At 35.8% G+C, this 27,710-nt stretch overlaps 1 protein-coding gene across 1 annotated transcript; it reads left to right on the forward strand.

Moving 5' to 3' along the window:
- Positions 1-124: 124 nt before the first annotated feature.
- KLHL8 (kelch like family member 8) lies at positions 125-27,710 on the forward strand. Its single transcript, XM_059173318.1, has 9 exons — positions 125-448; positions 6,328-6,876; positions 8,298-8,484; positions 13,524-13,667; positions 14,886-14,997; positions 21,820-21,988; positions 22,200-22,359; positions 24,462-24,663; positions 24,908-27,710. The coding sequence occupies exons 1-9, from the start codon at positions 227-229 to the stop codon at positions 25,029-25,031; spliced, it is 1,869 nt and encodes a 622-aa protein (XP_059029301.1). The 5' UTR covers positions 125-226; the 3' UTR covers positions 25,032-27,710.

A 27,710-nucleotide genomic window follows, 5' to 3' on the forward strand; every position in this document is an offset into this window, starting at 1 on the left:
GTCATTTTATATATGTAGTTTGATAAATGATAGTTACTAATGATTTTTTTTCTTCTGATGTGTTTTTATGTGTTTTATTTGCTTTTTAATCTCAGGAAACTGGACAATTTGAGTGGAATTTGAAAAATGTCTAAAGGTTAACGGGCAGCATCTACATTCTGCCTTCTCCCACTCTTTACAAAAGAATAAATGAGATGTTTGAGAAGAGAGCTATATTAAAAGAACAATGTTGCAAATGGCTTCAGAATCTGTGAATGCAAAACAAGCTAGGAATCACTGCACAAAGGTGAAAAGGCAGCAGCATCAGCAAATAAAGAATAGGTCTTCAATTAGTGATGGTGATGGAGAAGACTCCTTTATCTTTGAAGCAAATGAAGCTTGGAAAGATTTTCATGGTTCCCTTCTCCGATTTTATGAAAATGGAGAACTCTGTGATGTCACACTAAAGGTGAGACTCCTTTTTTCTTTTCAGTCTCTTTATTGCATTATGAAAACTGGGGGGTTTTCTAGAACCACACAAGGCAAATTTTTGGTGCCATACTTATTACAGTCAAGATGATTTTAGTCTTAGTCCTTTTTTATTGAAGGAGAAAGGACATAAGGAAAGGTACATATAGAGAGGTTAGCATAAGATAAAATTATTGTACTAATATATGTTAATATTATTTCTTAGTTAATTTAACTTCTGAGAGTTCTGGAACCTTAAAACGTTCAAGTTACTATTACTGAAATTAATAAATTGCTGTAGACCAGTAAGCTTTTAACTCATGAATTTAGAAATTACTTAGAAAGGTAGGAAGTCTTGGTGTTTATTCTGTTGCACTAGTGTTTTAGTATATGTTCCTATCTGGTAATTTACCCTCTACTTTAAAACAATTGTCCCTTAAGTGAGATTATCTATACCTGATAGTGAAGTAGAATCTATTCAGACTTGGATAAAAAAGTGTAGTAAATTCTAAGTCTGTGGTCTATAGAATCATGCTATTCTGTTGCAAAAGACAATTTTAATAAAATTTAGAAAAGTGATAAAGCAGTGTGGAAGAACCCATGTTCTAATTGTTCCTCACTTGTTTAAGGTGATTTTTTACTATTCTTATATGTCACTGTAATATTAAAGATTTTTTGGTGATTCATACGCATTCATACAGCATTTTCCACCTTTATTTTGCCACTTTGGAGTCTCTTAGATTTTGCTTTCCACTCCTGATCAGACAAGTTTTTAGAGCTCAGTCATAGGGCTTGAAGGCCTACTTGAAGAATCAGATCAGAGGACACTCAACAAAAGTCTATAAGCTGAAAGCATAGGCTTTGAGTTTCAGGTCCATAATGTCTGGGAGTGTACTATTACATTACAAATAAATGGCTATATTTTCTTTCCTTAAACTGTTACTGTCCTTATGTATTTCTGGGCCCTAAGATATTGAGAAGAAAACCATTGTATAATTCTAGTTCTGTGTAAAACTTAACCATGTATATGTTTTAATGTAGGAACACTTAAGTTTTTTGTTCTGTATGGTATGTTTAATATTATATATACCATTGTTCTAATTTTCATCTTTGTTGTGAAATTCAGGGACCCACACTGGCTTTGGCAAAAACAAGAAATGTAAAGTTGACTATTTGAATTCAGTCAATTACCATTCAGCATATCAGTGTATGAATGGAATATAAGTACAGTATTACTGATTTTATAAATTTTATGATTGAATTTTAGAATGATTTTTTACAACATAGTACATACAAACTTTCTTAAGTAAAAAATGGGGATATAGCCATTTTGGGATGAGTGAGAACTAAACTCATAACTTTGTTGTATAACTTAGGTAATAGATTGAAATAAAACTCCCATACAAACAGTGGTTAAAAACTAAAATACTGTTTTAAACAATGACAGAGATCTTTTGGGAATGAGAAATGCTTCATTAATTTAAAGGGACTATCATTTTTTCAACTGTACAATAAGAGTGATGGTTTTTGTGAGGTATAAGTGAAGTGATACAGGTGAAGTCCTTATGGCAGTGCTTGGTATAGAATAGATAACAAATATCAGCTATTTGGATCATTATGTGTACTATCATTGTTTTTTTTTCCAAGGGTATCAGATAATTCTGCTATGGTATATTTTGTTCCTATTCATTAGAAAGTATTACAACTTGAGATGCCTGGGTGTCTCAGCTAAGTGTCTGTCTTTGGCTTAGGTCATGATCCCAGGGCCTTGGGATCAAATCCCTCATTCTGGCTCCCTGCTCATCAGGGAGCCTGCTTCTTCCTCTGTCCATCTCTCCCCCTGCTTTTGCTCTCTTTCTCTGTGACAAATAAATAAAATCTTAAAAAAAAAAAAAAAAAAACTTAATCTTTTAACAAGTCTGTTATTGGATTTCTTTTTTTTTCTTTTTCTTTTTTTTTTAAAGATTTATTTATTTGACAGAGATCACAAGTAGGCAGAGAAGGAGTGGGGAAGCAGGCTCCCCACTGAGCAGAGAACCCGATACGGGGTTTGATCCCAGGACCATGGGATCATGACCTGAGCAGAAGGCAGGGGCCCCAGCCCACTGAGCCACCCAGGTGCCCCTGGATTTTTTTCTTAATTCTAAGTCAACATTTCTTTAACTGTCAGAATATAACTGTCATAGAACAACTAAGTCAAATGGGATTATGGACAATTTATAATGCTCAGTTCAACATAAACTTCACTTTTTGTATTCATACAACTTTGAGGATTATTTTTTAATATGAAGTCATATTTACATTCTTTTATTAGTATGTTTCCTTCAACCATTATTGCTTTTACGGCACACATTTTAGAAAGACCATTGAGCTGGCTAAGTCATTGGAGTGTGTGACTATTGATCTTGGGGTTGTAATTTAAGCCCTACTTTGGGTATAGAGATTACTTAAAAATAAAATCTTTAGGGGCGCCTGGGTGGCTCAGTTGATTAAGCATCTGCCTTCAGCTCAGGACATGATCCTGGATTGTTGGGATCAAGCCCTGCATTAGACTCCCTGCTCAGTGGGGAGTCTGCTTCTCCCTCTGCCCCTAACTCCACTTGTGCTCTCTCAAATAAATAAAATTTTTTTTTTAAAAAATAAAATCTTTTTAAAAAGGCTGTTGGCCAGATTTATTTTACTATTTGTATATAATGTCATTAGCTGATTTTTAAATTCCAAAATGAGCACCATTTTATAAATAAATAAGTTTATGTTGGGGAAGGTATGTGCCATGGGGAGTGCTGTCAGTTGTGTAAGACTGATGAATCACAGACCTGTACCCCTGAAACAAATAATATATGTTGGGGCGCCTGGGTGGCTCAGTGGGTTAAGGCCTCTGCCTTCGGCTCAGGTCATGGTTCCAGGGTCCTGGGATCAAGCCTCACATCGGGCTCTCTGCTCGGCAGGGAACCTGCTTCCTTCTCTCTCTCTCTCTCTCTCTGCCTACCTGTGATCTCTATCTGTCAAACAAATAAATAAAAAAATCTTAAAAAAAAAATAATATAATATATGTTAATTTTAAAAAGAGTAAAAAGCAGTGTTAATGTTTAACTGAAAATTGTAGAATTCTATTTATGTAATGGCAGGTTGTTGAAGCAGATTTACGTCACGTGAGATTTACAAATATTTGTATAAAAACTAAATCCCAGCCATGGCATATGCAGAAATTCTTTAAAAAAAAGAAAAAAAGATATTTTTAGCCTGTTTTTAAAATGTTTAATATCAGGTTTCAGATCCCACTTAGGGCTGAAGTAAATTTGAGAACATGCCAAGCTTTCTGCTTTAGTCTAGGTTACACCTTGAATCTCGATAGAATCTAAATCTTGCCTTATAAATTCTTTTTAAAAAATTAAATACAGTATAACTAACGGAAATGATGACCTTGTATTTGTTGAAGAGATATTCATTTTTCCTCCACATTAGTGATAAAAGGTCAGGGAGGAAGATTTATAAACAAAAGCCTTTATATATTGTAATACTCCTCAGGCCTTTTTCTTTAGAAGTTCTCATTTTAAAATTCATTCCTAAATAATGAGACACAATATAAGTGTATTTATATAGTCAAAATGCTACATGCAAACAGGAAAATTGGTAAAACACTATCCTATTACTTGTACTTAATGATTATTTAACATAAAGTGCTGGGAAAACTGGATACTCAGTACCAAAACCTTCCCCAGATGGAAATAAAGATGTAAGTATAAAACAGTAAGATCATAAAAATACTGGAATACCTGAAGTTAATATTAATGGAATATTAGAAAGATTCCAATTTTAAGCATAGTACCTAAGGCAGAAATCATAAAGACAAAGATTGATTGGATTGTGTAAAAATCTATAGGGGGTGAATAAAAAAGTACATCATAAAAGAGAAAAGCTTGAAATATATATGACAAATGATTCACACTCTAAACATATGAGGAGTTCTTAAAAATACATATGAAAAAAGTCATAGAAAAAAGTTCATAGAATAGATACAGATAGCCCAAAATTAATGAATGATTCAATATTAGTAAAAGACAAACTGAAGCAGTGGGATAATATTTTCATTCATCAAATTGACGAATATTTTTAAATAAGTTTCAGCAAAAATATGGCACAAATATCGTAGGTAGATTAGAAATAGACAATTTATCAGTATGTATCCAAACTGCACCTAAACTTTGAAATACGATTTCTACTTTTAGAAATTTATCTATAGGAGATAATGGAGTAAGAACAGATTCAGTGACAGCAAAGTTTATTGTATCATTTACAACAGCAAACTATTAACAGTAGTGTAATTTTTTATCAAAAAGGTGCTAAGATTTCAGTGCTTTTTATTATATTATTTCAAAATAATTTCAGTACTTTTTATTATATTATTTCAAAATAATTTAAGAAATGAAAAACTTTAGTTAAGCTCATAGTAAATACTGCTAAATAATGGTTTATTATTTCTGTGCTATCACAATTTCTGATAAATTCTGAATCTTCATAGTACCTACTTATAGGGGCATTGGGACCATTAAGTGAGTTAATACATGAAAAGCACTTAGAATAGTACCTGACATGGTGACTATAATTAATAATACTGTATTGTATATTTAGAAGTGGCTAAGAGAGGAGATCTTTTTTTATAATGAAATTGTTTATTTATGTGAGAACAGAGTGCATGCCCCAACACAGGTAGGGGGTGGGGCAGAGAGAGAGAATCCCAAACAGACTGAGTGTGGAGCCCAACTCAGGGCTTGTTCTCATGACCCGTTGGAGATTAGGAACTAAGCCAAAACCAAGAGATGGGTGCCCAACTCACTGAGCCACCCAGGTGCCCCTAAGAGAAGAGATCTTTATTTATTTATTTATTATTATTATTATTTTTAAAGATTTTATTTATTTATTTGACAGAGAGATCACAGTAGGAGAGAGGAAGGGAAGAGATCACAGAGAGAGAGGAAGGGAAGCAGGCCCCCTGCTGAGCAGAGAGCCTGATGTGGGACTCGATCCCAGGACCCTGAGATCTTGACCTGAGCAGAAGGCAGCGGCTTAACCCACTGAGCCACCCAGGTGCCCCAGAGATTTTTTTTTTTTTTAAGATTTATTTATTTATTTGACAGACAGAGATCACAAGTAGGCAGAGAGGCAGAGAGAGAGAGAGAGGAGGAAGCAGCCTCCCTGCTGAGCAGAGAGCCCGATGCGGGGCTCGATCCCAGGACCCTGGGATCATGACCCGAGCCAAAAGTAGAGGCTTTAACCCACTGAGCCACCCAGGTGCCCCAAGAGAAGAGATCTTAAAAAGCTCTTATCACAGGGAAAGAAAAAATTGTAATTATGTAATTATGTAAGAAAAAAATTGTAAAAATTGTAATTATGTGAGGTTATTAGTTACTAAATGTTGTAGTATTCATTTCATGATATATATATATGTAGGAAATGACTATGTTGAACAACTTAAACTTACAAAATGCCATGGTCAGTTATAGCAATAAAACTGGAAAAAAGTTTTTTTAAAAAAGGGACACACAAACCAAAAACAAGAATAGTGTCCAAGTGGTGCTAGATGATGTGTCTTCTCATTCATTCACAGAATGCTCCTGAAATTTGAGATAATATAGAAAATCATAGTTTATGATTTTAGTATATATACATAAATAGATAATATATAGATGGTAAGTGGCTTACTTGGAAGAAAAAAATTGCAGCTGGCCTACATTAAAATAAGTGACCAAAGGATTGCATTGTTAAAACAAATATACTAAATCTGTGTGGGTTTTGTCCCTGCTACCACATGCTCAATGCTGATCTAAAACTGATTTTTATATTAAACCGAGTCTCCTTTTGTTTTTTTGTTTTGAACAGGTTGGCTCAAAGCTCATCTCTTGTCACAAACTAGTATTGGCTTGTGTTATCCCCTACTTCAGAGCCATGTTTCTCTCCGAAATGGCTGAAGCCAAGCAAACACTGATTGAGATCAGAGATTTTGATGGTGATGCAATAGAAGACTTGGTTAAATTTGTCTATTCTTCACGGCTCACTTTGACTGTTGACAATGTCCAGCCTCTCTTATACGCAGCCTGTATTCTACAGGTTGAACTGGTGGCTAGAGCTTGTTGTGAATACATGAAGTTACATTTTCATCCCTCCAACTGCCTGGCAGTGAGAGCCTTTGCTGAAAGTCACAACCGAATAGACTTAATGGACATGGCGGATCAGTATGCCTGTGAGCATTTTACTGAAGTTGTGGAGTGTGAAGACTTTGTAAGTGTGTCACCCCAACATCTCCATAAGCTTTTGTCCTCCAGTGATTTAAATATTGAGAATGAAAAGCAGGTCTATAGTGCAGCCATCAAGTGGCTTCTTGCAAATCCTCAGCATCATTCCAAATGGTTGGATGAAACACTTGCACAGGTAGGGACTGAAATAAGATTGTGTGTAGAAATGAAATGAAATGGAAGCAAATTTGAGTGTTTGATTGATCATGAATACTGTAGATTATCCAAAGGAATGTAGAAATCCTTGTGTAATACAATGTGAAAATGGCTTTCTCTTTACTTCGCTATTTACTCACTGTGCTATTTAAGGATACGTCTGAATTTGTTACATTTAATTGGAAATATCATTCTTTGTTTTTTAACCTGAATGTTAAAGATAGCACTTTGAAACTGTAGTAATAAATATTTTATTTATGCTGATAGAAATAGGTTCTGAGGAAACAGCTCTAAGTAACTATTGTTTTATAATGAAGTTTCTAAATTGTAGTGAATTACTTTCCTATCTGGGAAGAACCATAAGACATAACTTTCCATTTTCTTTCCTCACCACAGTTTCACTTCTGTAACCTCAGAAACGTGGCTTTTTTCTTATTTATTTACTTACTTACTGTCAACGGGGTAACCTGGGTAGGGAGATAATAAATGGGCCTTAGAATTACTTTGAGGGACACCTGGGTGGCTCAGTGGGTTGAGCCTTTGCCTTCAGCTTGGGTCGTGATCTCAGGGTCCTGGGATCGAGTCCTGTATCAGGCTCTCTGCTTGGCAGGGAGCCTGCTTCCTCCTCTTTCTCTGCCTGCCTCTCTGCCCACTTGTGATCTCTCTCTGTCAGATAGATAAATAAAATCTGTCAAAAAAAAAAAAAAAGAATTACGTTGAAAATAAGTTTGTCACAGAAAAAAAGTTTCATTATTTTGCAGCTATCTTATTGGTGTGTATGCATATGTACTTTTAACTCCAAATCACATTACCTGGTTTGATCATCCCCTTAATCCACTAGAAAACCAGTGCATCTTTAAGGAAAGAAAGGTGAGTGCCTCTATTTAAAGTGGGGATGCATCCCTGACTTAATATATAACCTTCCAAGGTGACTGATTTGGAGGAAACAACACTTGATTTCATATTATGAATGTTCAAGTAACAAAGAAATCCTGTTTCCATTTGTTCAGTTTGGTTTTAAAAGGCATAAAAAAACCCAGACATGGCAATTTTGTTTTGATTGTGCCTTTTCTCTAGCAGCAGTGGGGCCTTGTGATTATGACACTACCATTTTTGGAAGTGAGAAACTTGAATGAATACAACTGAATTATTTTATCCAGTCTACTTAGATCTGTATGTAAAGGGGGGAGGTTGCATTTAATATGTAATCTGATTTCATTAGACCATACTAGAAATCACTTTAGAACTTGGCTCATTGCACTTCCTTCACATGTTAGAAAGGCTTTGTGTGGTAAATGAGTTTTAAAAAGACAACTCAAAATACTTAAAATACTACAAAGTAGAGTGTGAGCTAACTAATTACAAATTAAATTTTACATTTGTGATTATTCATGATCTTAGGTTCGTTTGCCGTTGTTGCCAGTTGATTTTCTTATGGGTGTTGTGGCAAAAGAACAGATTGTCAAGCAGAATCTAAAATGTAGAGATTTATTGGATGAAGCAAGAAATTACCATCTTCACTTGAGTAGCAGAGCAGTACCTGACTTTGAATACTCCATTCGGACTACCCCAAGGAAGCAAACTGCTGGTAATTAAATTACTCATTTTATCATCTCTACTGGAAGGATTATATTCCCAAACTTAATTGTAAGATGATTAGTATCTGATTACCTTAAAGTGGTAGTAATTGGCAAGTAAGGTCATATGTGAATTTTATTAGACATAATTCAGGCAGTTTTGCCAATAAGCCAATTTTTTAAAAGGACTTTAGTCCTGTGAACTTTGAAGAGCCTGCTGAAATAGCTCTCTCTTTCCCTCCTTTTCTTAAGGTTTTCTTGATACTTTCAGCAGAGTTAATTTCTCTATCATTTGTACTTTTAGAATACTTTGTTTGCACTTGTTTTATTTTAGTGTGTTGCACTGAAATTTATTTGACATGTTTTGAGCTCTTCAGAGACAGGTAAATACCTTATTCACATTTATATTTCTAGTGCCAAGGATGGAACGTGACACATATTTTATGTTTAAATATTACTAGTTTTTGTGTTTTATTAAAAGAAAGGCACTAAATGGGGCCCCTGGCTGACTCAGTTGGGAGAGCAATCTGACTCTTGATCTTGGGGTCATGAATTTAGCCCCATGTTGAGTGTGCAGATTACCAAAAAATTTTTTTAAAAAACTGAAAGGCACTAATTATATTTAAAATTTGTATAATAGATTATGTTAAACTCTTAGAGTCTAAAGGTCTTATATTTAAGTAGGCATGCAGCTTTACCTTTATTTGCCACAATTTTCAAACTATATTTTCCTAATAGTTCACTTATGTTACTTTTTACAAGTATGAAAAATATATTTGAGGGATGATGGAAAGGAAATAAAAATCCAGGAATTTGGGAAGTGGTACTTTGAACAGAGAATTTATCTACATTTGTTTTGCTACCCAATATAGTTATCAAATAAAGAGATCTGTGGAATAGTCTAAAAATAACAACAAAGGGGAGTACTTGATTATGAATAGTGGGATTTTATCTATGTAAAAAGAATGTGAATGTCATAAATGTACTTATGAAGAAGTAATTCTTCTAAATAAAACTGACTGTTGAACAATACGGGTTTGAACTACATGCATGGGTCTACTTCTATGTGGATTTTTTCAGTACTATAAATGTATTTTCTCTTTTTTCTTATTATATTTTTTATTTTAAGTAGGCTCGACACCCAGCATGGAGCCCAGTGAGGGGCTTGAACTCACAACCCTGAGATCAAGACCTGAGCTGAGGTCAAAGGTCAGGTTAACTGAGTGACCTAGACACCCCTCTTATGATTTTCTTAGTAACACTTTCTTTTCTCTAGCTTACTTTATTGTAAGAATATGGTATATAATATATACATAAAATATGTGTTAACTGACCATGTTACAGCATGTTAATAGCAGTAGGCTATTAAGTTTTGGGGGAGTCAGAAGTTGTATGCAGATTTTCGACTACACAGGAAGTTGGCATCCATTACTCCTGGGTTGTCCAAGTGTTAGCTGTAGTTTAACATGGAAAGGACTGCTTATCCTCCTTTTTTAATAGGTTGATTTCAAGAATTAAATTTTTTTGAAGTGTAGGGTTTTTTTAAGTTGTGAATCCTGTTTCAGGAAGTCAAGGTATTTAATTAAATTCCTCTTTAAATTCAGTTTTGGGCGCTTGGGTCGCTCAGTGGGTTAAAGTCTCTGCCTTTGGCTCAGATCATGATCCCGGGTTCCTGGGATGGAGCCCCACATCCGGCTCTCTGCTCAGTAGGGAGCCTGCTTCCACCTCTATCTCTCTGCCTGCTTCTCTGCCTACTTGTGATCTCTGTCTGTCAATAAATAAAATCTTATTTTTTTTATTTGTTATTTTTTAAATTTTTTATTTTTTATAAACATATATTTTTATCCCTAGGGGTACAGGTCTGTGAATTGCCAGGTTTACACACTTCACAGAATAAATAAAATCTTTAAAAATAAATAAATCATGCAGTTTTAAATTTAAACAACACCTTGGTAGCCTGATTTATATGTATATAGTAGGCATATAGTAGACCTTTGTGTACACGATCTCTTACATGATTGCAAGAACCTAATGAGTAGGTTTTAGTGTAGGATTCAGTCCTTATTATGAGATAGATGGTTTTATTCCATTTTATGGATGACGAGAACTCAGCATAAAAATATGCCCAAGGCTACACAGAGAAACAGTATAGAAAGGATTTGCATCCTGATCTTTTTGTTTCATTTTTAGCTTTTTTTCTTTCCATTCCATGTTCCTAGGTGAACTGTAAAACTGAAATACTAGTTTCTACTGAAAATCTATTCAATAATTGAGATTACATTCTGGGATTATAATTGCAGTTGTGCCATTTAATAGTGTAATTTGGGGCAGATTTCATAATCTCTGAAGGCATCAGTTTATTTATAAACAATTTTGATTTGCATAATCTTTAAAGCCTCTTCCAACTTTAAATTTCTTTGATTTGAAGTATTGATTTAGTTGGAAAAGATGACACAAGCAATTTTGTACATTTTTTAATGCTATTATTCAGCAAATATTTATTTAGTACATACCACATGTCAGGTTCTGGGTAGGCATTAGAAATGCAGATGCAGAGGGCACCTGGGTGGCTCAGTTGGTTAAGCATCTGCCTTCAGCTCAGGTTGTGATCCCAAGGTCCTGGGATTGAGTTATGCATTGGGCTCCCTGCTTAGCAGGAAGGCTGCTTCTCTCTTCCTCTCCCTTGGCTTGTGTTCCCTCTCTTGCTGTCTCTCTCTGTGTCAGATAAATAAATAAAATCTTTTTTTAAAAAGTTGAGGGAAATTGGAGGGGGAGGTGAACCATGAGAGACTATGGACTCTGAAAAACAATCTGAGGGTTTTGAAGGGGCGGGGGTGGGAGGTTGGGGGAGCCAGGTGGTGGGTATTAAGGAGGGCACATATTACATGGAGCACTGGTTGTGGTGCAAAAGCAATGAATACTGTTAGGCTGAAAAGAAATTTAAAAAAAAAATTAAAAAGGCAGATACACATAGAATATAGCCAGCCCTATTTTGAGAGAACTTGCAGTCCAATATAGGGAAATAGACATGTGAATAAATAAATGCAATGAAGTGGTAAAGGGATGTTGATATATTTATAAGGATAGTGCGGAACACAAAGAAAAATGTGGCTATTTTTTGGAAGGGTCAGAAAAGGTTTTAGAAACAAATCAAACCTCAGTCTTAGTTTTGAATAATAAACAGATGTTTTTCTAGGTGCCAGTTAAAAAAAGGAGTATTCAGTTCATTTTTCATCTGTTGAATGCCTAGTACGTGCCAGACACTGGGCTAGCCCTGATTAGTACAAAATGCTTAACACACAGTCTAAACCTATCTTAGGCTCTGGAGACAGATACAGCATAATGGATCATTTCTATACCGTGTTAAGTGAACGACAGTTACCAAAAATTGGCTTTGAAATATCAAGGATGAGCACTGTATGCATGTTGCAGGAACATGAAGTTTAAGAGAAACAGAGGGAGAAGTTTGATTAGACAGTGCGAGGCCTTTATGCTGTGCTGGGCTTTAACCTGTAGGACAGTGGTTCTCAAAATGTAAAGGAAGTGGTGACCCCTGGCCCAGTAGCATAAGCATTCCCTTGGGAACTTGTTAGAAAATAAATTCTTGAATCTACCCCACGCCTATTGATTCAGAAACTCTGGAGGTCGGGACCATCAATCTATGGTTTATGCCTTCCAGGTGATTGTTGAACCACATGGAAGTTTTGATTTTTATTATTTTTTATAAAGATTGCAGTGAAATATGTATAATCTAAAAATTGTCATTTAAACATTTTTAAATCTATAATTTAGTGGCATTGGCTAAAGTTTTTAAAAACTACTGATTCAGGTAATGGAAAGCTGTTGAAAGAGTCTTTTAATCTATTTTGTTGAAGGTCTGCAAGCAAAAAGACTACTAAGTGATAAAGGACAGGATTTTGCAGTAGTTGTAATAGCAGATGAAGGCCTGAACCACAGCAGTGGCAGGGAGGGAGGGAGAGGGAGCGCAGGGCCCCTCAGGGAAGGAAGAGGTTTCAGGTAGCTGAGGAAGAGAGAGCATTTGAGTATGTTGGGTTTGAGGTGCCTGTGGGACGTCAAGTGGAAATGTGGCTTAGATGTGTTGCTTGGAAGGCTAATTATGATACAGATGCAATTGAAAATCAAGGAATGTTCTTTTCCTGTGTGAACATGAAGTATGTGAGAAGCAGGCAAAGGATGAAACATGGGAAACGTAGGAAAGAAAAACTATTGCAGACAAAGGAGACTTCGGTATTATGAAAATCAAGAGAATTTAAGAAGTTTTCCAAAAAGCAGGGTGATCAACATATTGAGTTGCATTAGTATTCAATAAGAAATTAACTTAAGGGGCACCTGGGTGGCTCAGTTGGTTTGGCATCTGCCATCAGCTTCACGTCAGGTTCCCTGCTCAGTGGGGAGCTTGCCTCTCCCTCTGCTGCTCTCCGTGATCATGCTCTCTCATTCTCTAGCTCACAGTCTCAAATAAATAAATAAAATCTTTAAAAAAAAAAAAAAAAAAGAAATTAAGAGTTTATTGGATGTAGTTTTGACCTTACAAGAGCAATTTAACAGAGTGGGTGAAGATCTAAACCATACTACAGTGGGATGTTAGCAGAGATAGCTGAGGTATCGTGTTCTTTGAGAAATTCAGATAAGGTATGGGGCGCCTGGGTGGCTCAGTGGGTTAAGCCGCTGCCTTCGGCTCAGGTCATGATCTCGGGGTCCCGGGATCGAGTCCCGCATCGGGCTCTCTGCTCAGCAGGGAGCCTGCTTCCTCCTCTCTCTCTGCCTGCCTCTCTGCCTACTTGTGATCTCTCTCTGTCAAATAAATAAATAAAATCTTTAAAAAAAAAAAAAAAAAGAGAAATTCAGATAAGGTGAAAAGAGAAAATTAGGATTTTAGTAACATAATGACATTGAAGTTATCCAAATAACTTGTTTTATTTTTTAGCAGTTCTTGAAAATTTTGTCTTCCTAAGTATTTTTTCCACACTAATTAAAAAAACATTAAGGAGCTATAATTCTGATCTGTATTTTCTGGCTTTACCTTTAGGTGTGCTGTTTTGTGTAGGTGGTCGAGGTGGATCTGGTGACCCCTTTCGCAGTATTGAATGCTATTCTATCAGCAAAAACAGTTGGTTTTTTGGGCCAGAAATGAATAGTCGAAGGCGACATGTGGGTGTAATCTCTGTGGAAGGTGGGTCCATTATTGTCTTAAGTCATAGCACATGATGATAACACACTTCTAAATATTTAAATATTGAGAATTTCTATAAGAAAGTTGCTAAATTATAAAATGTTTCACTATATCACTAAGATATTTGTGTGGTGACTATTTACTTGCCTTATGCCTGTAGATGCTCAGCGAACAATCTCTTGCATGTAGGTGCTTATTGGGGGAGGAATATTAGGGAAAAGCTTGTTAAAATAAAGAGTTAAACTCTTCTAAGTTATATTTGCAAAATAATCAAACTAAAAAAAGTATTGAACTCAAATAATAAATACATATCAGCTTTTTCGATACCTAATTATTGTTGAAATGAGTTTTTTTTTAAACTGGTTACTGAAAATGAAATAATTAAAGAACCATGGGTAAACTGTTAGAGGACTTTAAAAAAGTAACTTTTTTTCTGATTATAGAAGTGTAAATTCTTTTTGGGGGGGGGAATATGAAAACATTCTAATAAAAAGTAAAAATCATCCATAGTCCAAATACCCAGAAATAATCACAGTTGACATTTTATATGTAACCTTTAACATTATTTATTTTATGTGTATTTTTAATAACTTCATTTAGAAAGTTTGATCATACTGTATTGAATTTTGTATTTTTTCATATAACATTGAGCATTTTTTAATTTTACTAAACATTCTTTGAAACCATGATTCGTGATTTCATCTATGTAATAAAAAGTTGGGAAACCAAAGGTAGGGATAGGTTTGATATTTAAATAACTTCATATAGAACAGCATGTTCCCAGCATTTTATTAAGTAGAAGCTTACAATTATTTTTATTTGAGGGACACCTGGGTGGCTCAGTTGGTTAGGCGGCTGCCTTCGGCTTGAGTCATGATCCCACCATCCTGGGATCAAGTCCCACATTGGGCTCCTTACTCGGCGGGGAGCCTGCTTCTCCCTCTGCCTCTGCTGCCACTCTGCCTGCCTGTGCTCACTCTCCCTCTCTCTCTCCGGCAAATAAATAAATAAAATCTTTAAAAACAAAATAAAACAAAGAAGCAATTATTTTTATTTGACTATTTAAGTGACATTATTCATGATGACGAACAGAAGAATATTTGTTGAAAATTATCATGCTATTCTAATTATATGTTGATCTCATGTATACATTATGTATGTACATAACTATCAATTTACTTACTTGGAATCAAATGAAAATGCTTCTCTGTTTGACAGGTAAAGTGTATGCAGTTGGTGGACATGATGGAAATGAACATTTAGGTAGCATGGAGATGTTTGATCCTTTCACTAATAAATGGATGATGAAGGCATCAATGAACACAAAGAGGTGAATTAGCATGGAAATTTTTTTGATTTATTGGTGGAAAATAAAGCTTCCAATAACTGAAAGGGCTAATTTTCTACTTTTTATGTTTTTAGAAACTTTAAATACCGCCTTAAACACATTTTGTTAAATTTAGCATCCAGTGTGATGCTTTGTTATAACTTTTCATAATTTCTTTCTTGAGAATGTATTTTATATTTTAGAATATAGTAACAAATAATATAGTTTCCACCTAAACCTGAGCCTGAAAACTGATTTTTTTTTTAATTTTGAAATAATTTTAGACTTAGGGAAAAATAACAGAGTTCCTACATACCAGTGATTCTCAACAAAAGATGATTTTGCCTCCTCTGTGGAGCATTTGTCAATATCTGGAGGCATTTTTGGTTGTCACAGTTTGGGAGTGGAGACGTTGGGGGAATAACTGCTGGCATCTAGATGGGAGAAGCCATGGATGTTGCTAAAAATCCTGTAATGCACAAGAAAGCCCTCCACAGCAAAGAATTTTCCCCATCCCAAATTTTAGTAGTGCTGAGATAGAGAAATCCTGCTGTATACTCTTAACCCAGCTCCCCTAATGTTGACATCTTACACTCAATTGCTTTGAGTAGGATAGACATCTTAACAATTTGTTTTTACATAGTACAATTATCAGGAAACTAAAATTAATACAGTGATATTAGTTAATATAGATTTTATTCCACTTTTCCCAGTTTTTCCACATATTCCTGTGCTTTGAATTGGGTTTTCTTGTCTAATTATATTGCTTATTAATATAATACAATGTAAGTAGTAGCAGAAATGGTAGGTGTTTTTGCCTTGTTTATTTTTTTGAAAGATTTTATTTATTTATTTGACAGAGACAGTGAGAGAGAGAACACAAGCAGGGGGGATGGGAGAGGGAGAAGCCGGCTTTCCGCCAAGCAAGGAGCCTGATGTGGGGCTCCATCCCAGGACCCTGGGATCATGATCTGAGCCGAAGGCAGACAGCTATCAACTGAACCACCCAGGAGCCCCCATTTTGTCTTATTTTTTATCTTAGTGGAAATGTCTCTAATGTTTTCCTATTAAATTAGATACTGGCTTTAGGATTAAGGCATAGGTACTTTAACATACTAAGAAAATACTCCTCAGGGCACCTGGGTGGTTCAGTTAAGGGTCTGCCTTCAGCTCAGGTCCTGATCCCAAGGTAGGGGGATCAAGTCCCCCTTCGGGCTCTGGAGCAGCAGAGTCTGCTTCTGCTCCTCCCCACTACCTGTGCTCTGTCGCTCTCCCTCAGTCTCTCTCAAATAAATAAATAACTTCTTTTAAAAAATAGCCCTAGTTTTTACTCACTCTTTATTATGAGCATTAATATTAATAATTTTCATTTATAGTAAATTGAAATATATGTTGATAAGTGGATTAGTCTAAAGAAGAGGAATAGGGACGCCTGGGTGGCTCAGTTGGTTAAGCAGCTGCCTTCGGCTCAGGTCATGATCCCAGCGTCCTGGGATCGAGTCCCACATCGGGCTCCTTGCTCCGCAGGGAGCCTGCTTCTCCCTCTGCCTCTGCCTGCCTCTCTGTCTGCCTGTGCTCGCTCTCTTACCCTCTCTCTCTCTGATAAATAAATAAAATTAAAAAAAAAAAATTTAAAGAAGAGGAATATTTTCCATAACATGACTTAGTAAATGTTGACTAGAATTTTTTTAATGACTTGAATATCAAATTTTCAGATATCTTAAGGTGAACGGATAGCTAATATTTGATCAAACCAAGATTCAAAAGCATAGGACTCCTGGGTGGCTCAGTGGGTTAAGCCGCTGCCTTCGGCTCAGGTCATGATCTCAGGGTCCTGGGATCGAGCCCCGTATTGGGCTCTCTGTGTTAAATAAATAAATAAAATCTTAAAAAAAGAGAGAAAGAAAGAAGGAAGGAAAGAAAGAAAACCACATTTTTTTTTTTAAAGATTTTATTTATTTATTTGACAGAGAGAGATCACAAGTAGGCAGAGAGGCAGGCAGAGAGAGAGAGAGAGGGAAGCAGGCTCCCTGCTGAGCAGAGAGCCCAATGCGGGACTCGATCCCAGGACCCTGAGATCATGACCTGAGCCGAAGGCAGCGGCTTAACCCACTGAGCCACCCAGGCGCCCCAACCACATTTTCTTTATCCATTTATCTATCGATGGATTCCCGGGATGCTTCCATAGTTTGACTATTGTAAATAATGTCGTAATGAACATTGGGATGCATATATCCCTTTGAATTAGTGTTTTCATATTCTTTGGGTGAATACCCAGTAGTGGATCTTAGGGTAGTTCTATTTTTAATTTTTTGAGGAACTTCCATACTGCGTTCCACAGTAGCTGCACGAGTTTGCATTCCCACCAACAACACACAAAGGGTTCCTTTTTCTCCACATCTTTGCTGATAGTGTTGTTTCTTGTGTTTTTGATTTTAGCAATTCTGAGAGGTATGAGATAGTATCTCATTGTGGTTTTCATTGGCATTTCCCTGATAATAAGTGACGTTGAGCATCTTTTTATCTGTTAGCCATCTGGATGTCTTCTTTGGAAAAATGTCTGCTCATGTCTTGCTCCCATTGTTTGGGTTTGGGGTGTTGAGTTTGATAAGTTCTTTATAGATTTTGTATACCAGCTCTTTATTGGTAAGTCATTTGTAAACATCTTCTCATTCAATAGGTTGCCTTTGAGTTTTGTTTATTGTCTCCTTTGCTGTGCAGAAGCTTTTTATTTTGGTGTAGTCCCTATAGTTTATTTTTCCTTTGTTTCCCTTGCCTTAGGAGACATATCTAGAAAGATGTTGCTATGATTAGTGTCATAAAATATTGCCTTTGCTTTCTTCTAGGATTTTTATGGTTTCAGGTCTCACATATAAACTCTTAATCCACTTTGAATTTATTTTTGTGTATGGTGAAAGAGAGCGGGCCAGTCTCACTATTTTGCATGCTACTGTCAGGTTTTCCCAACACCATTTATAGATAAGACTGTTTTTTTCAATTGCATACTCTTTCCTCCTTTGACAGAGATTAATTGACCATATCGTTGTGAGTTTATTTCTGGGCTCTCTACTCTATTCCAGTGACCTATATTTCTCTTTTTATGCCAGTACCATACTGTTCTGATTACTACATATTTGTAATATAACTTGTGGTGTGGAATTGTGATACCTCCAGTTTTCTTTTTCAAGATTGCCTTAGCTATTCAGGGTCTTTCATGGTTCCATACAAATTTTAGGATTATTTGTTCTAGTTCTGTGAAAAATGCTGTTGCTATTTTGATACAGAGTGCATTAAATCTGTAAATTGCTTTGAGTAGGGTAGACATTTTAACAATTTGTTTTTACCCATGAACATGGAATATCGTTCCATTTTTGTTGTCTTAAATTTCTTTCAACATTGTTTTATAGTTTTCAGAGTATAGGTTTTTCACCTCTGGTTAGGTTTGTTCCTAGGTATTTTATTCTTTTTGGTGCAGTTGTAAACAAGATTGTTCTCTTAATTTCTCTTTCTGGTGCTTCATTATTAGGGTATAGAAATGCAACAGGGGCTCCTGGATGGCTCAGTTAGTTAAGTGTCTGATTCTTGATTTCAACTCAGGTCATGATCTCATGGGTTTACTTCTGTAGATCTTTTTTTTTTTTTCTTTTTTTAAAAGACTTTATTTATTTGAGAGAGCAAGCAAGCATGAGCACAGGAGGGAGAGGGAGAAGCAGACTCCTGCTGAGCAGGGAGCCTGATGTGGGGCTCAATCCTAAGGCCCTGAGATCATGACCTAAGCTGAAGCAGATGCTTAATCGACTAAGCCACCCATGTGCCCCAAGGGCAATAATTCTAAATGTAGGGTGGTAAAGGTTGCTTGAGAATGGGGAAAATCTTAAGGAAGTTCCATTTAAATTAAGATCTGAAGGAATAGAAGAATTTATCCTAGGTAAGTGTTGATGGGTAGAAGGGTGATGGGTGAAAAGAAATGAAGTCTGAAAATCTGGAGGTCAACATGAACAGAGAATATAAAGGAAGTCCAGTAAGGTGAATGGTGTCAAAAATAAGGCTGAAATATTAGGAAAGGTTGAGGGACACCTGGGTGGCTCAGTTGATTAAGTGGCTGCCTTCAGTTCAGGTCTTGATCCCAGCCAGGGCCATAAGATCAAGTCCCGCATCAGGCTCCTTGCTCCGCAGGGAGACTGCTTCTCCCTCTCTCTCTACCTGCCTCTCCTCCTGCTTGTGCTCTCTCTCTCTGTGTCAAATAAATAAATAAAAACTTAAAAAAAAAATACAAAAGGGTGAGGGTCTTTCAGGTTTGCCAAGAGTTTATTTTATCTGGTGAGCTTCCTCTCTCTCTCTCTCTCTCTCTCTCTCACACACACACACACACACACACACACACACACACACATATACTTTTTAATAGCAGGGGATTGAAATGGAAAAAGGATTTGAGGAGGACCAGAGTGAAAACAGTTTGGGAGACCAAGAGGGTTATTGTAATATTTTAGTCAAGAAATAATGGTGGCTTGGACTAAAATAGGAAAAAATGGGATACAAAGGACATATTTGAGGGATAATTTGGAAGTATACAATCAAGATTTTATGATAATTAGATGTGGAAGATGAAAAGAGCAAGAAGCAAGGATGATCCTTCAGTTTTTGGCTTAAGTAGTTGGATATGGGTAGCGGTACAATTTTCTGTGTTAGGAAAAAAGAGATAACAGAATAAAATTTTTGTTTCCCTTGTGGTGGGTGTATTCATTTTCTATTGCTGTGAAACTATTTACCCCACACTTAGCAGCTTAAAACAGTACCCGTTTATTAAAGCTCACAGTTCCATTGGTAAGAAGTTTGGCAGGTTTGACTGAGTTTTCCATTTAGGGTCTTACAAGGCCAAAATCAAGGTGTATGGTGGGCTAAGCTGTTATCTGGAGGCTCTGGGGAAGAATCTACTTTCAAGATCATTTGGGTTATTGATAGAACTCTGTTCCTTGAGATTGTGGGACTAAATTTTTATTTTTACTGGCTGTTGCCAGGTGTCACTCTCAATTCCTAGAAGCCACTTTCAGGTCCTTTCCAGGTGCTCCTCTCTGTCTTTAGACAAGCAGTGGGATGCAGAATCCATCTCATTCTTTGAGTTGTCTCTACTATGAGCTGGAGAAACCTCTCTAATAGGGCTTGTGTAATTAGATTAGGACCGTTCAAGTAATCTCCTTTTTGCCATATAATGTAATAAAATCACGGGAGTAAAACTAGAGGGTGAATATACTGGGGGTGGGGGGCTACATCTTAAAATTTGCTTATCACAGGGAAGTAGGCATGAGTTTCAGCTTAAAGTTAAGGTTGAAGAGGGGTGCCTTGCTGACTCAGTTGGTTAAGCATTTGACTCTTGATTTCAGCTCAGGTCGTGATCTCAGGGTCAAGAGGGAGCTTGCTTAATATTCTCTCTCCCTCATCCTCTGTTTCTCCCTCCTGCCCCCCGCACCTCTCTTAATTGCAAAAAAGTAACGTTGAAGAGTTAGCATGACAGATTTAAGGTAGAAGTTGGATATATGTCTGGAAATATACATTTGAGTTATCATAAATCCATGGAAAGAATGAGGTTGCCTTGGGAGAGAGCGTAAAATTGCTAAGAGGCCTTAGGCAACTTTATAATTTAAGTATGGGGTAGAGAGGAAGTCACTGATAAAGGAAACAGAATAGCACCAGCCAGAGATTTAGGGGGAAATTCAAATGTGTGATTTCATGAAAATCAAGATGGTTTTGAGGAGTAGGAAATAACATTATTAGTTATTTTGGTTTGGTAATGGGGAGGGAGAAGGAGGGACATTTACTAGGTACACATCTGTCATTATAGAACACCTGTATGTTCTAGGGTGCACACACATGTTCACACACCTGCAAATTTTTATAGCCACAGTATTTTATAAGCCATTGCTCTATACTCAAGAGAAAAGAAATTAGGGGGATTGAAAATGAGTAAAACATTACCCTTAAGAATCCTCCCTAGGATTCTCTTTGGTAAACTTAGACTCTCGGTTGACCAGCTGCACTCTCCAGGAATTTAGCTAATACATAGCTCTAAATATGGGCCAGTCACTGTTCTAAGTGCTTTACCTATATTATCTCTGCATCACAAATGGGTTACAGATGAAGAAGCATGGTAGACGTTTATAAAGTACACTGTCCAAAGTACATACCAAGTTAATGGCAGTTTATAGTTTTAGAATAGTTTAATTTTTATTGCTGTGTTTTTAAAGAAATTGATGTAATTTTTTTCTGAATCACCATTACAGTGAATTAGCGTTTAAGAGGGCTAAGTCTCCCTCTTTCCAAGAAGAAAAATACATGCCCTTCAGAAGTAAAGCAATGTGATGTAAAGCTTGTAATATAAAAATTGATGTTCTTTTGTGTGGTACCATGAAACCCTGCATCAAAAAACGTGCTCAGCAATGACTTGAATTTAGAAATGAGATTGACTTCTGACCTCTACAGCAAAACATTTCTACCAATTCATTAATCTCTCATTAGGCGATATTTTACTGTTGAATGTTTTGAACTCCATTTATATTATTTTGTTGGGTTTCACTTTATTTCATTTGAGTTTAAAGTAACCTGTGTAGACTGTGTGTTATAAAACTCCAGAGGGCACTGTTCACATACAGTCACACAATTTGGCAACCTTGTAGCCACCTATTCAGAAGCTCTGATAAATCTAAAAATAATGGGAAAAAACCCTCATTGAAGTTAACAAAGTAAATGACTTCCTTTAGCATATTTTTACTACCTTTTTTCTGGAAACAAAACCAGATGCTAAAGTATGTTTTATTGTCTTTGCAGGCGAGGAATTGCCTTGGCCTCCTTGGGAGGTCCAATTTATGCAATTGGTGGGTTAGATGACAACACTTGCTTCAATGATGTGGAAAGATATGACATAGAATCTGATCAGTGGAGTACAGTGGCACCAATGAATAGCCCTCGTGGAGGAGTTGGCTCTGTGGCTCTTATAGTAAGTTATATGGCAGTTTGCTCCTGGATTACATTGTATGACAGCCCTAATAAAGGTCTGCTATAGTCCTATCTCCAGGTTGCAGATAATGATTGTATACCATATTATCTCATGAAACACTGCTTTCTTACACATTCTGGTCTACTGATAGGACCACATATAATTCAATTAAAAGTCTAATGTCACATGTTTTTATTCTTTCCTCATTTAGAACCATGTTTATGCAGTAGGTGGCAATGATGGAGTAGCTTCTTTATCTAGTGTGGAGAGGTATGATCCACATCTGGATAAATGGATAGAAGTTAAAGAAATGGGTCAACGAAGAGCAGGCAATGGAGTTAGTGAGCTCCATGGTTGCTTGTACGTTGTTGGTGAGTGGATGGTATTTGTTTTAGTTTATTTAGCTTAATTTGTTGCAGTATATACAATGATAGTGTCAAAGACAACACACATTATACTGGATTTACGCTCAAATGGAATAGTCCTAAGATTTGCTTTCGAAGTACTAAGGTTCACCTTCATGTTTTTTGTTTACACCTTCATCTTTCACATTTAAAATTTGTACCTTCATATTTTTACTAGGAGTTGCAAATATATCTAAAGTAGAGGATTATATTTAAATAAGATATGTATTTTTTAATGTAAAGACACAAACGTGCTTTGCTAAAATCTTTAAAGATTTAAAAAATTTGTTTCTCATCTTCATTTCACGGGAATTATGTTGACTCCTTTAAGCAAAGCAATGGATATTTCATATGCATAATGGCTGTTGGTATCTCTACCTTGCTTTTTACTTACTGAATTGCAGAATTGGAAGGAACCATAGGCAGTGCTTTCTCAACCTTTAATATGCATATGAATATTCCGAAGATACTGTTAAACTCAGGGGAGGAGCCCAGATTCTGTATTTCTAAGGCTCCCAAGTGATAATCAGTGCTGCTTCTGGTCCATTCAGCACACTTTCAGTAGCAAGGTTTTAAAGAACTATGAGATGGGAATAATGATGAGAATTATTAATGAGAACTATGAGAATTATCTTTGAGAGAATTATTCTAATAGAGACAATATACATGAAGCATCTCAAACTGCATCTGGTACTTTGTAGTTACCCTGTAAAATGGGTGGCAATATTGTGATTAGTAATTCCCTCCTTTACAGAGAAAGAAATTGTTCAGAGAGGTTGTAACTAGCATATGTCACACTAAGGTTGATGTAAACTGTTTAGTATTACATAACTTACAGTTCTTGATAAGAGAGTGTGGGATGTTATTAGCATTGAAATATCTGCAAGTAATAGAATTAATGCTGAATATTCCAGTGCTTATGTGTATTAAAAGAAATAACATAATTTACCTTTAGATCTTGTCTGATCCTTACAGCTCTGTGAGGTAGCAAAGATTCAGCCTGAATAAATTACCTTATCATCACATGCCTTCTAAACCAGTGACAAAGCTGGAATTTGAACTTGGTCTATGAGAAATCACAGTTCTTGCAATACACAGTTGTTATGTCTCACAGCTCCCTATTTAGGAGAACTAAACCCTTTATTATAATGAAAATGTGTTTTGTGGTGAGGATACTACCATACACATTTGTTGATATTTATTGAATTATACACATAAAATTGGTGAATTTTAGTTCAATTAAATTGATTTAATTAAACCCATTAGAGAAGTTAACTGTTGTGGGTTTTTTTTGTTCTTTTTGTTTTTTTACTGACCTTGTTTCTGAATAGACTGATCATAATAGCAACACTTCCTGTCCTCAGGAAAATAGATTTAGTTGCTAAAGAAAGTTATTACTCACGTAGACTGAGATGGAGTCTAAAAAGAGGCACATTTATTTTTAAGGGAAAGAACACTGTCCAAATAATAGTCTCTGTAACCCTCGGGAATATATTAAGTAGCATTGTTAGAATGATGTATAGAGAGAACTGTCATCATCTAGATTATGTAGCATGAAGATGTAGTTTTGGCAAAAATTGGTGAGAATTCAGTCATATCCATCTCTAATTGTGATGACCATTACAGTATTAGGAGAAGCAGTTGGAAAACTTTTGAGTCAAATGATTTCAGTGGTATTTTAGTCTCTTCTCAGGCCCTCTTACTATTTAAAAATATAATACACAATGTACACACAGAGAAGGAATCTCAGTACTGTCTTAGATCCCTCTAGGAAGTGAAGGACAAATTATGAATGTTTGTGGGGTTCTTCTCCAGAATTATCTACTTAGATATGGGGACCTAAGTTTTTTCTATTTTAAGATTTTTAATCTTAATATTGAGGTAAAATACTAAGTTATCTTGAATTGTAGAAAAATGTCTAATAGGAGTTGTGGGGTGAATTTTTTCCCTGATTTTCTCTTTTCTAAAATGTTTTTAAAGGATTGGGTTGTAAAAGCTATTGGATTGAGGTTTAATAGTTAATTTCTGTGATGTACTATTTTTTAAAATCTTTTTTCTTATATATATAGGTGGTTTTGATGATAATTCTCCTCTGAGTTCAGTTGAGCGGTATGATCCTCGGAACAACAAATGGGATTATGTAGCAGCACTTACCACTCCCAGGGGTGGAGTGGGGATTGCAACAGTGATGGGCAAAATCTTTGCAGTTGGTGGGCATAACGGCAATGCGTACTTAAATACAGTGGAAGCATTTGATCCAGTGCTGAATAGGTAATTTTCATGTTTCCTGTATGCTTTAATGGGATCTTCCAGTAACAGATTATTCCAGAGTGCTAAAATACTACTAGATATAGCTATTAATATAAAACATTAGGGATATCTTATCTCCCTGAGGAAACTTGCGGTCTTTCAGTCCCAATAATAGGGAGTTTTTAGCTATGGCTGTTGGTATTTTGAGTAAAGTAAATCGTGCTTTGTTTTATGATAACACACTTTTTGTCTTCTGTCTTTTCAGGTGGGAGCTGGTTGGATCTGTGTCTCACTGCAGAGCTGGAGCAGGCGTAGCTGTGTGTGCCTGTTTAACCAGCCAAATTCGAGATGTAGGTCATGGATCCAATAATGTGGTTGATTGTATGTGATTTGAGTTCCGGCCACCAACAATTTAGCCATAATTGATATGCAAGAAGGACAACCAGGATTTTGTATGACCACCTTTGAACAGTTTTCACTACTGCTGGAGTCTTATTTTAAATGAAAACTGTTGTATTGTGACTAAGTGCAACATTTAGAATGGTAGCTGAAGATCTATTGTAATAAAAGTAAATTTGATACTTTCCACTTTAGCGAATAATGGGGTAGGGAAGAAAAACAATTTAACCTGAAACCATACGTCCTCTGAAAAATTTTTAAAGTAGTACCAGAACCTTGAAATCCCTCTTTAAAGACACTTGGATAAAGCAAAAATGTACCTGAGTCTTACCTTCTCTTTTGCCTAACAGTGTTAACTGTAGGCAGTGGACTTCTCCTAGAGGGGAGATTAGAACCTGGTCTTCAACACAAGTATATCAGGACACATAAAAGACCTGCTCCTTTTGAAGGTCATTTCTACTTCGTGCTGATGAATTTATGCCTTGCTTTTTTTCTAGATGTCGATTTTTCAATTTCTTGGATATTTATAGAAGTAGAAAAAATGTTTACTCTTTTTCAGTGTCACTTGGCTGAATTTTCAGAAGCTTTATGGGCTTCCGCTGTAAGAAGCCCTTAATTACAGTTTGAATTATTTAGGGTACCAAATACCTACCTGAACTAATTCCATCTGAATAAATCTATACTTGTATTTTTTCATCTCATGCAAAAAGGACTTGTTTCATATTAGCAAAAATTGAACCAGAAGAAATATTACAGGAGAAGGCTTTAGAGTTGATATTATTCTGGTGCCCCCTTGAGAAACCTTGAGAAGAAATGGTGTCGCTTACATGACTCCCTGAGAGGAATCTGAAAATATGTCTCTTATTTGATTTAATCATTTGGTTTTGAGCCTAGGATTATTACCTTTCCATTTTGCTCTTTTCCACCATCTAGGTTTAAAAAAAAAAAAAAAAAAACTGGAATTTGGATGTATTTATTATAAAATGAATGCATTTTTACAAAAACTCTTTATAGATTATGGTTTACTGATTAGTTCACATCTATTATTACCAATAAAAGATATTATTACTAAAAACAGCAAGATTGGAATTTACTGTTTTTTCTGTTTAATCACCTTCAGTATATTTATTGAGCTTCAATTGAAAATATTTCTGTGCATTAATTTGAATTCAGAATATTGATAAACCTACTAATTTAACAGCTCTTTGTGGTTTTAGCCAATATAATAAAATGGTCTATTCATTATATGTAAATATTTGTGTGAATATTTATGAAGAATATTAAAATACTCTGTTTTGTATTTGGAATGCACTTTGGTACCTCTCTTCCAGGCTTCTTTGCATTTTCCTATCATCATGCCTCCCAATTTAGTTTAGTTCATTGCTGGTTCACAAGGAAGCTGGGCTATTGAGGAACCCATCCAGCCAGCTCTGAAGTTGATTGCCTATTAACTCTGATGGTCCTCGTTAAAAGGTAGCCTGGGCTTGTCAGCATAGTAGAGTAGAAAGCCACATTACAAAAGCCAGTGTCTACTGAGTTTATTAGACCAAAAAAAGAAAAAACAAATTATAAGAGGATCTCAGGCTAACAGATAAAGGTCTTCCATGAAGCAGATTTAAAAGTTCCCAAATTATGCCACTTTCTGCTGTCAGCAGCCTATTGGCAAGGTCATAAGTCTTTGCTGGATCTAAATCAGTGTTCTTTTGTACAGCTATAACCATATTTCAGTCATTCCTCAAAACATTTAACTCTCTAGCACTCACTGGACTGGTTACCGTTAGCTGGGTGTGGAGCATAAATGTCAGCACCTGGCTTCAGCTGTCTCTTTCGTATGTCTGATGGAACTCTTGTGTTATACTGCTTGTCTGGCTATGGTTATTAGTAGGTTTGTTATATTTATTTTGTGGAAGAGAAGATCATGGTCTTATTTCTAAGATTATTTAAAATGGTTTTTTTCTTTAACATATTTCTGCCTTTCATGTCTGCAGAATTTGGGAACATATAGGTATTAAATTTCTTTTTTTTTAAGGTGTTAAATTTCTATTTCTGGTTTTTACCATACCGTAGTCATCTAACATACTAACATACCCTAGTTACCTATAAAATAGGAACTACTCATAAGGGAAGTAAAGTGAAGTGAAGAAAACATGTTGGCTGTCTGTTATATCATTAGAAGCAGAGTTTGGAAGGACCTCACAATGGTTATGAAAAGATAAATAGTGGAACCAATATTCATAATTTATTAAAAACATTCATATAAAATGAGAATCAGGCTGAAGGAATCAATGCAATTGAAAGATTATTAAATTCATGGGAATAAAGAGATGACATTATTAAAAGAATATGGCTACTTAATTGTGAGGCCTTTCATTTTAACCTCAGATGTTAGTAAGAAAAGCAAAAAGTGATATAAAATTTTGAAATGACAGATGGGAGAAAAAGAAAAAGTGAAAATTTCCGTATTATTATTTCTTCAAAAAGTATTGTAGGTGCTTTTGTGTGATTCTCCCATAAAGTTATTAAAGCCACTGCTTTCCTATATTGATTGTGTTGCCACTTTAAAAAAAATCACCTAATATTGGTTTTGGTTAATTTCACTGTACTCTATGTAACTGATTATTTTAAATTATTTTAAATGTTTGAATAAACTTTGTATTCCGTCTAAGGAA

The sequence above is a fragment of the Mustela lutreola genome, chromosome 1 (genome assembly GCF_030435805.1).
Source record: "Mustela lutreola isolate mMusLut2 chromosome 1, mMusLut2.pri, whole genome shotgun sequence".
Lineage (NCBI taxonomy): Eukaryota > Metazoa > Chordata > Mammalia > Carnivora > Mustelidae > Mustela > Mustela lutreola.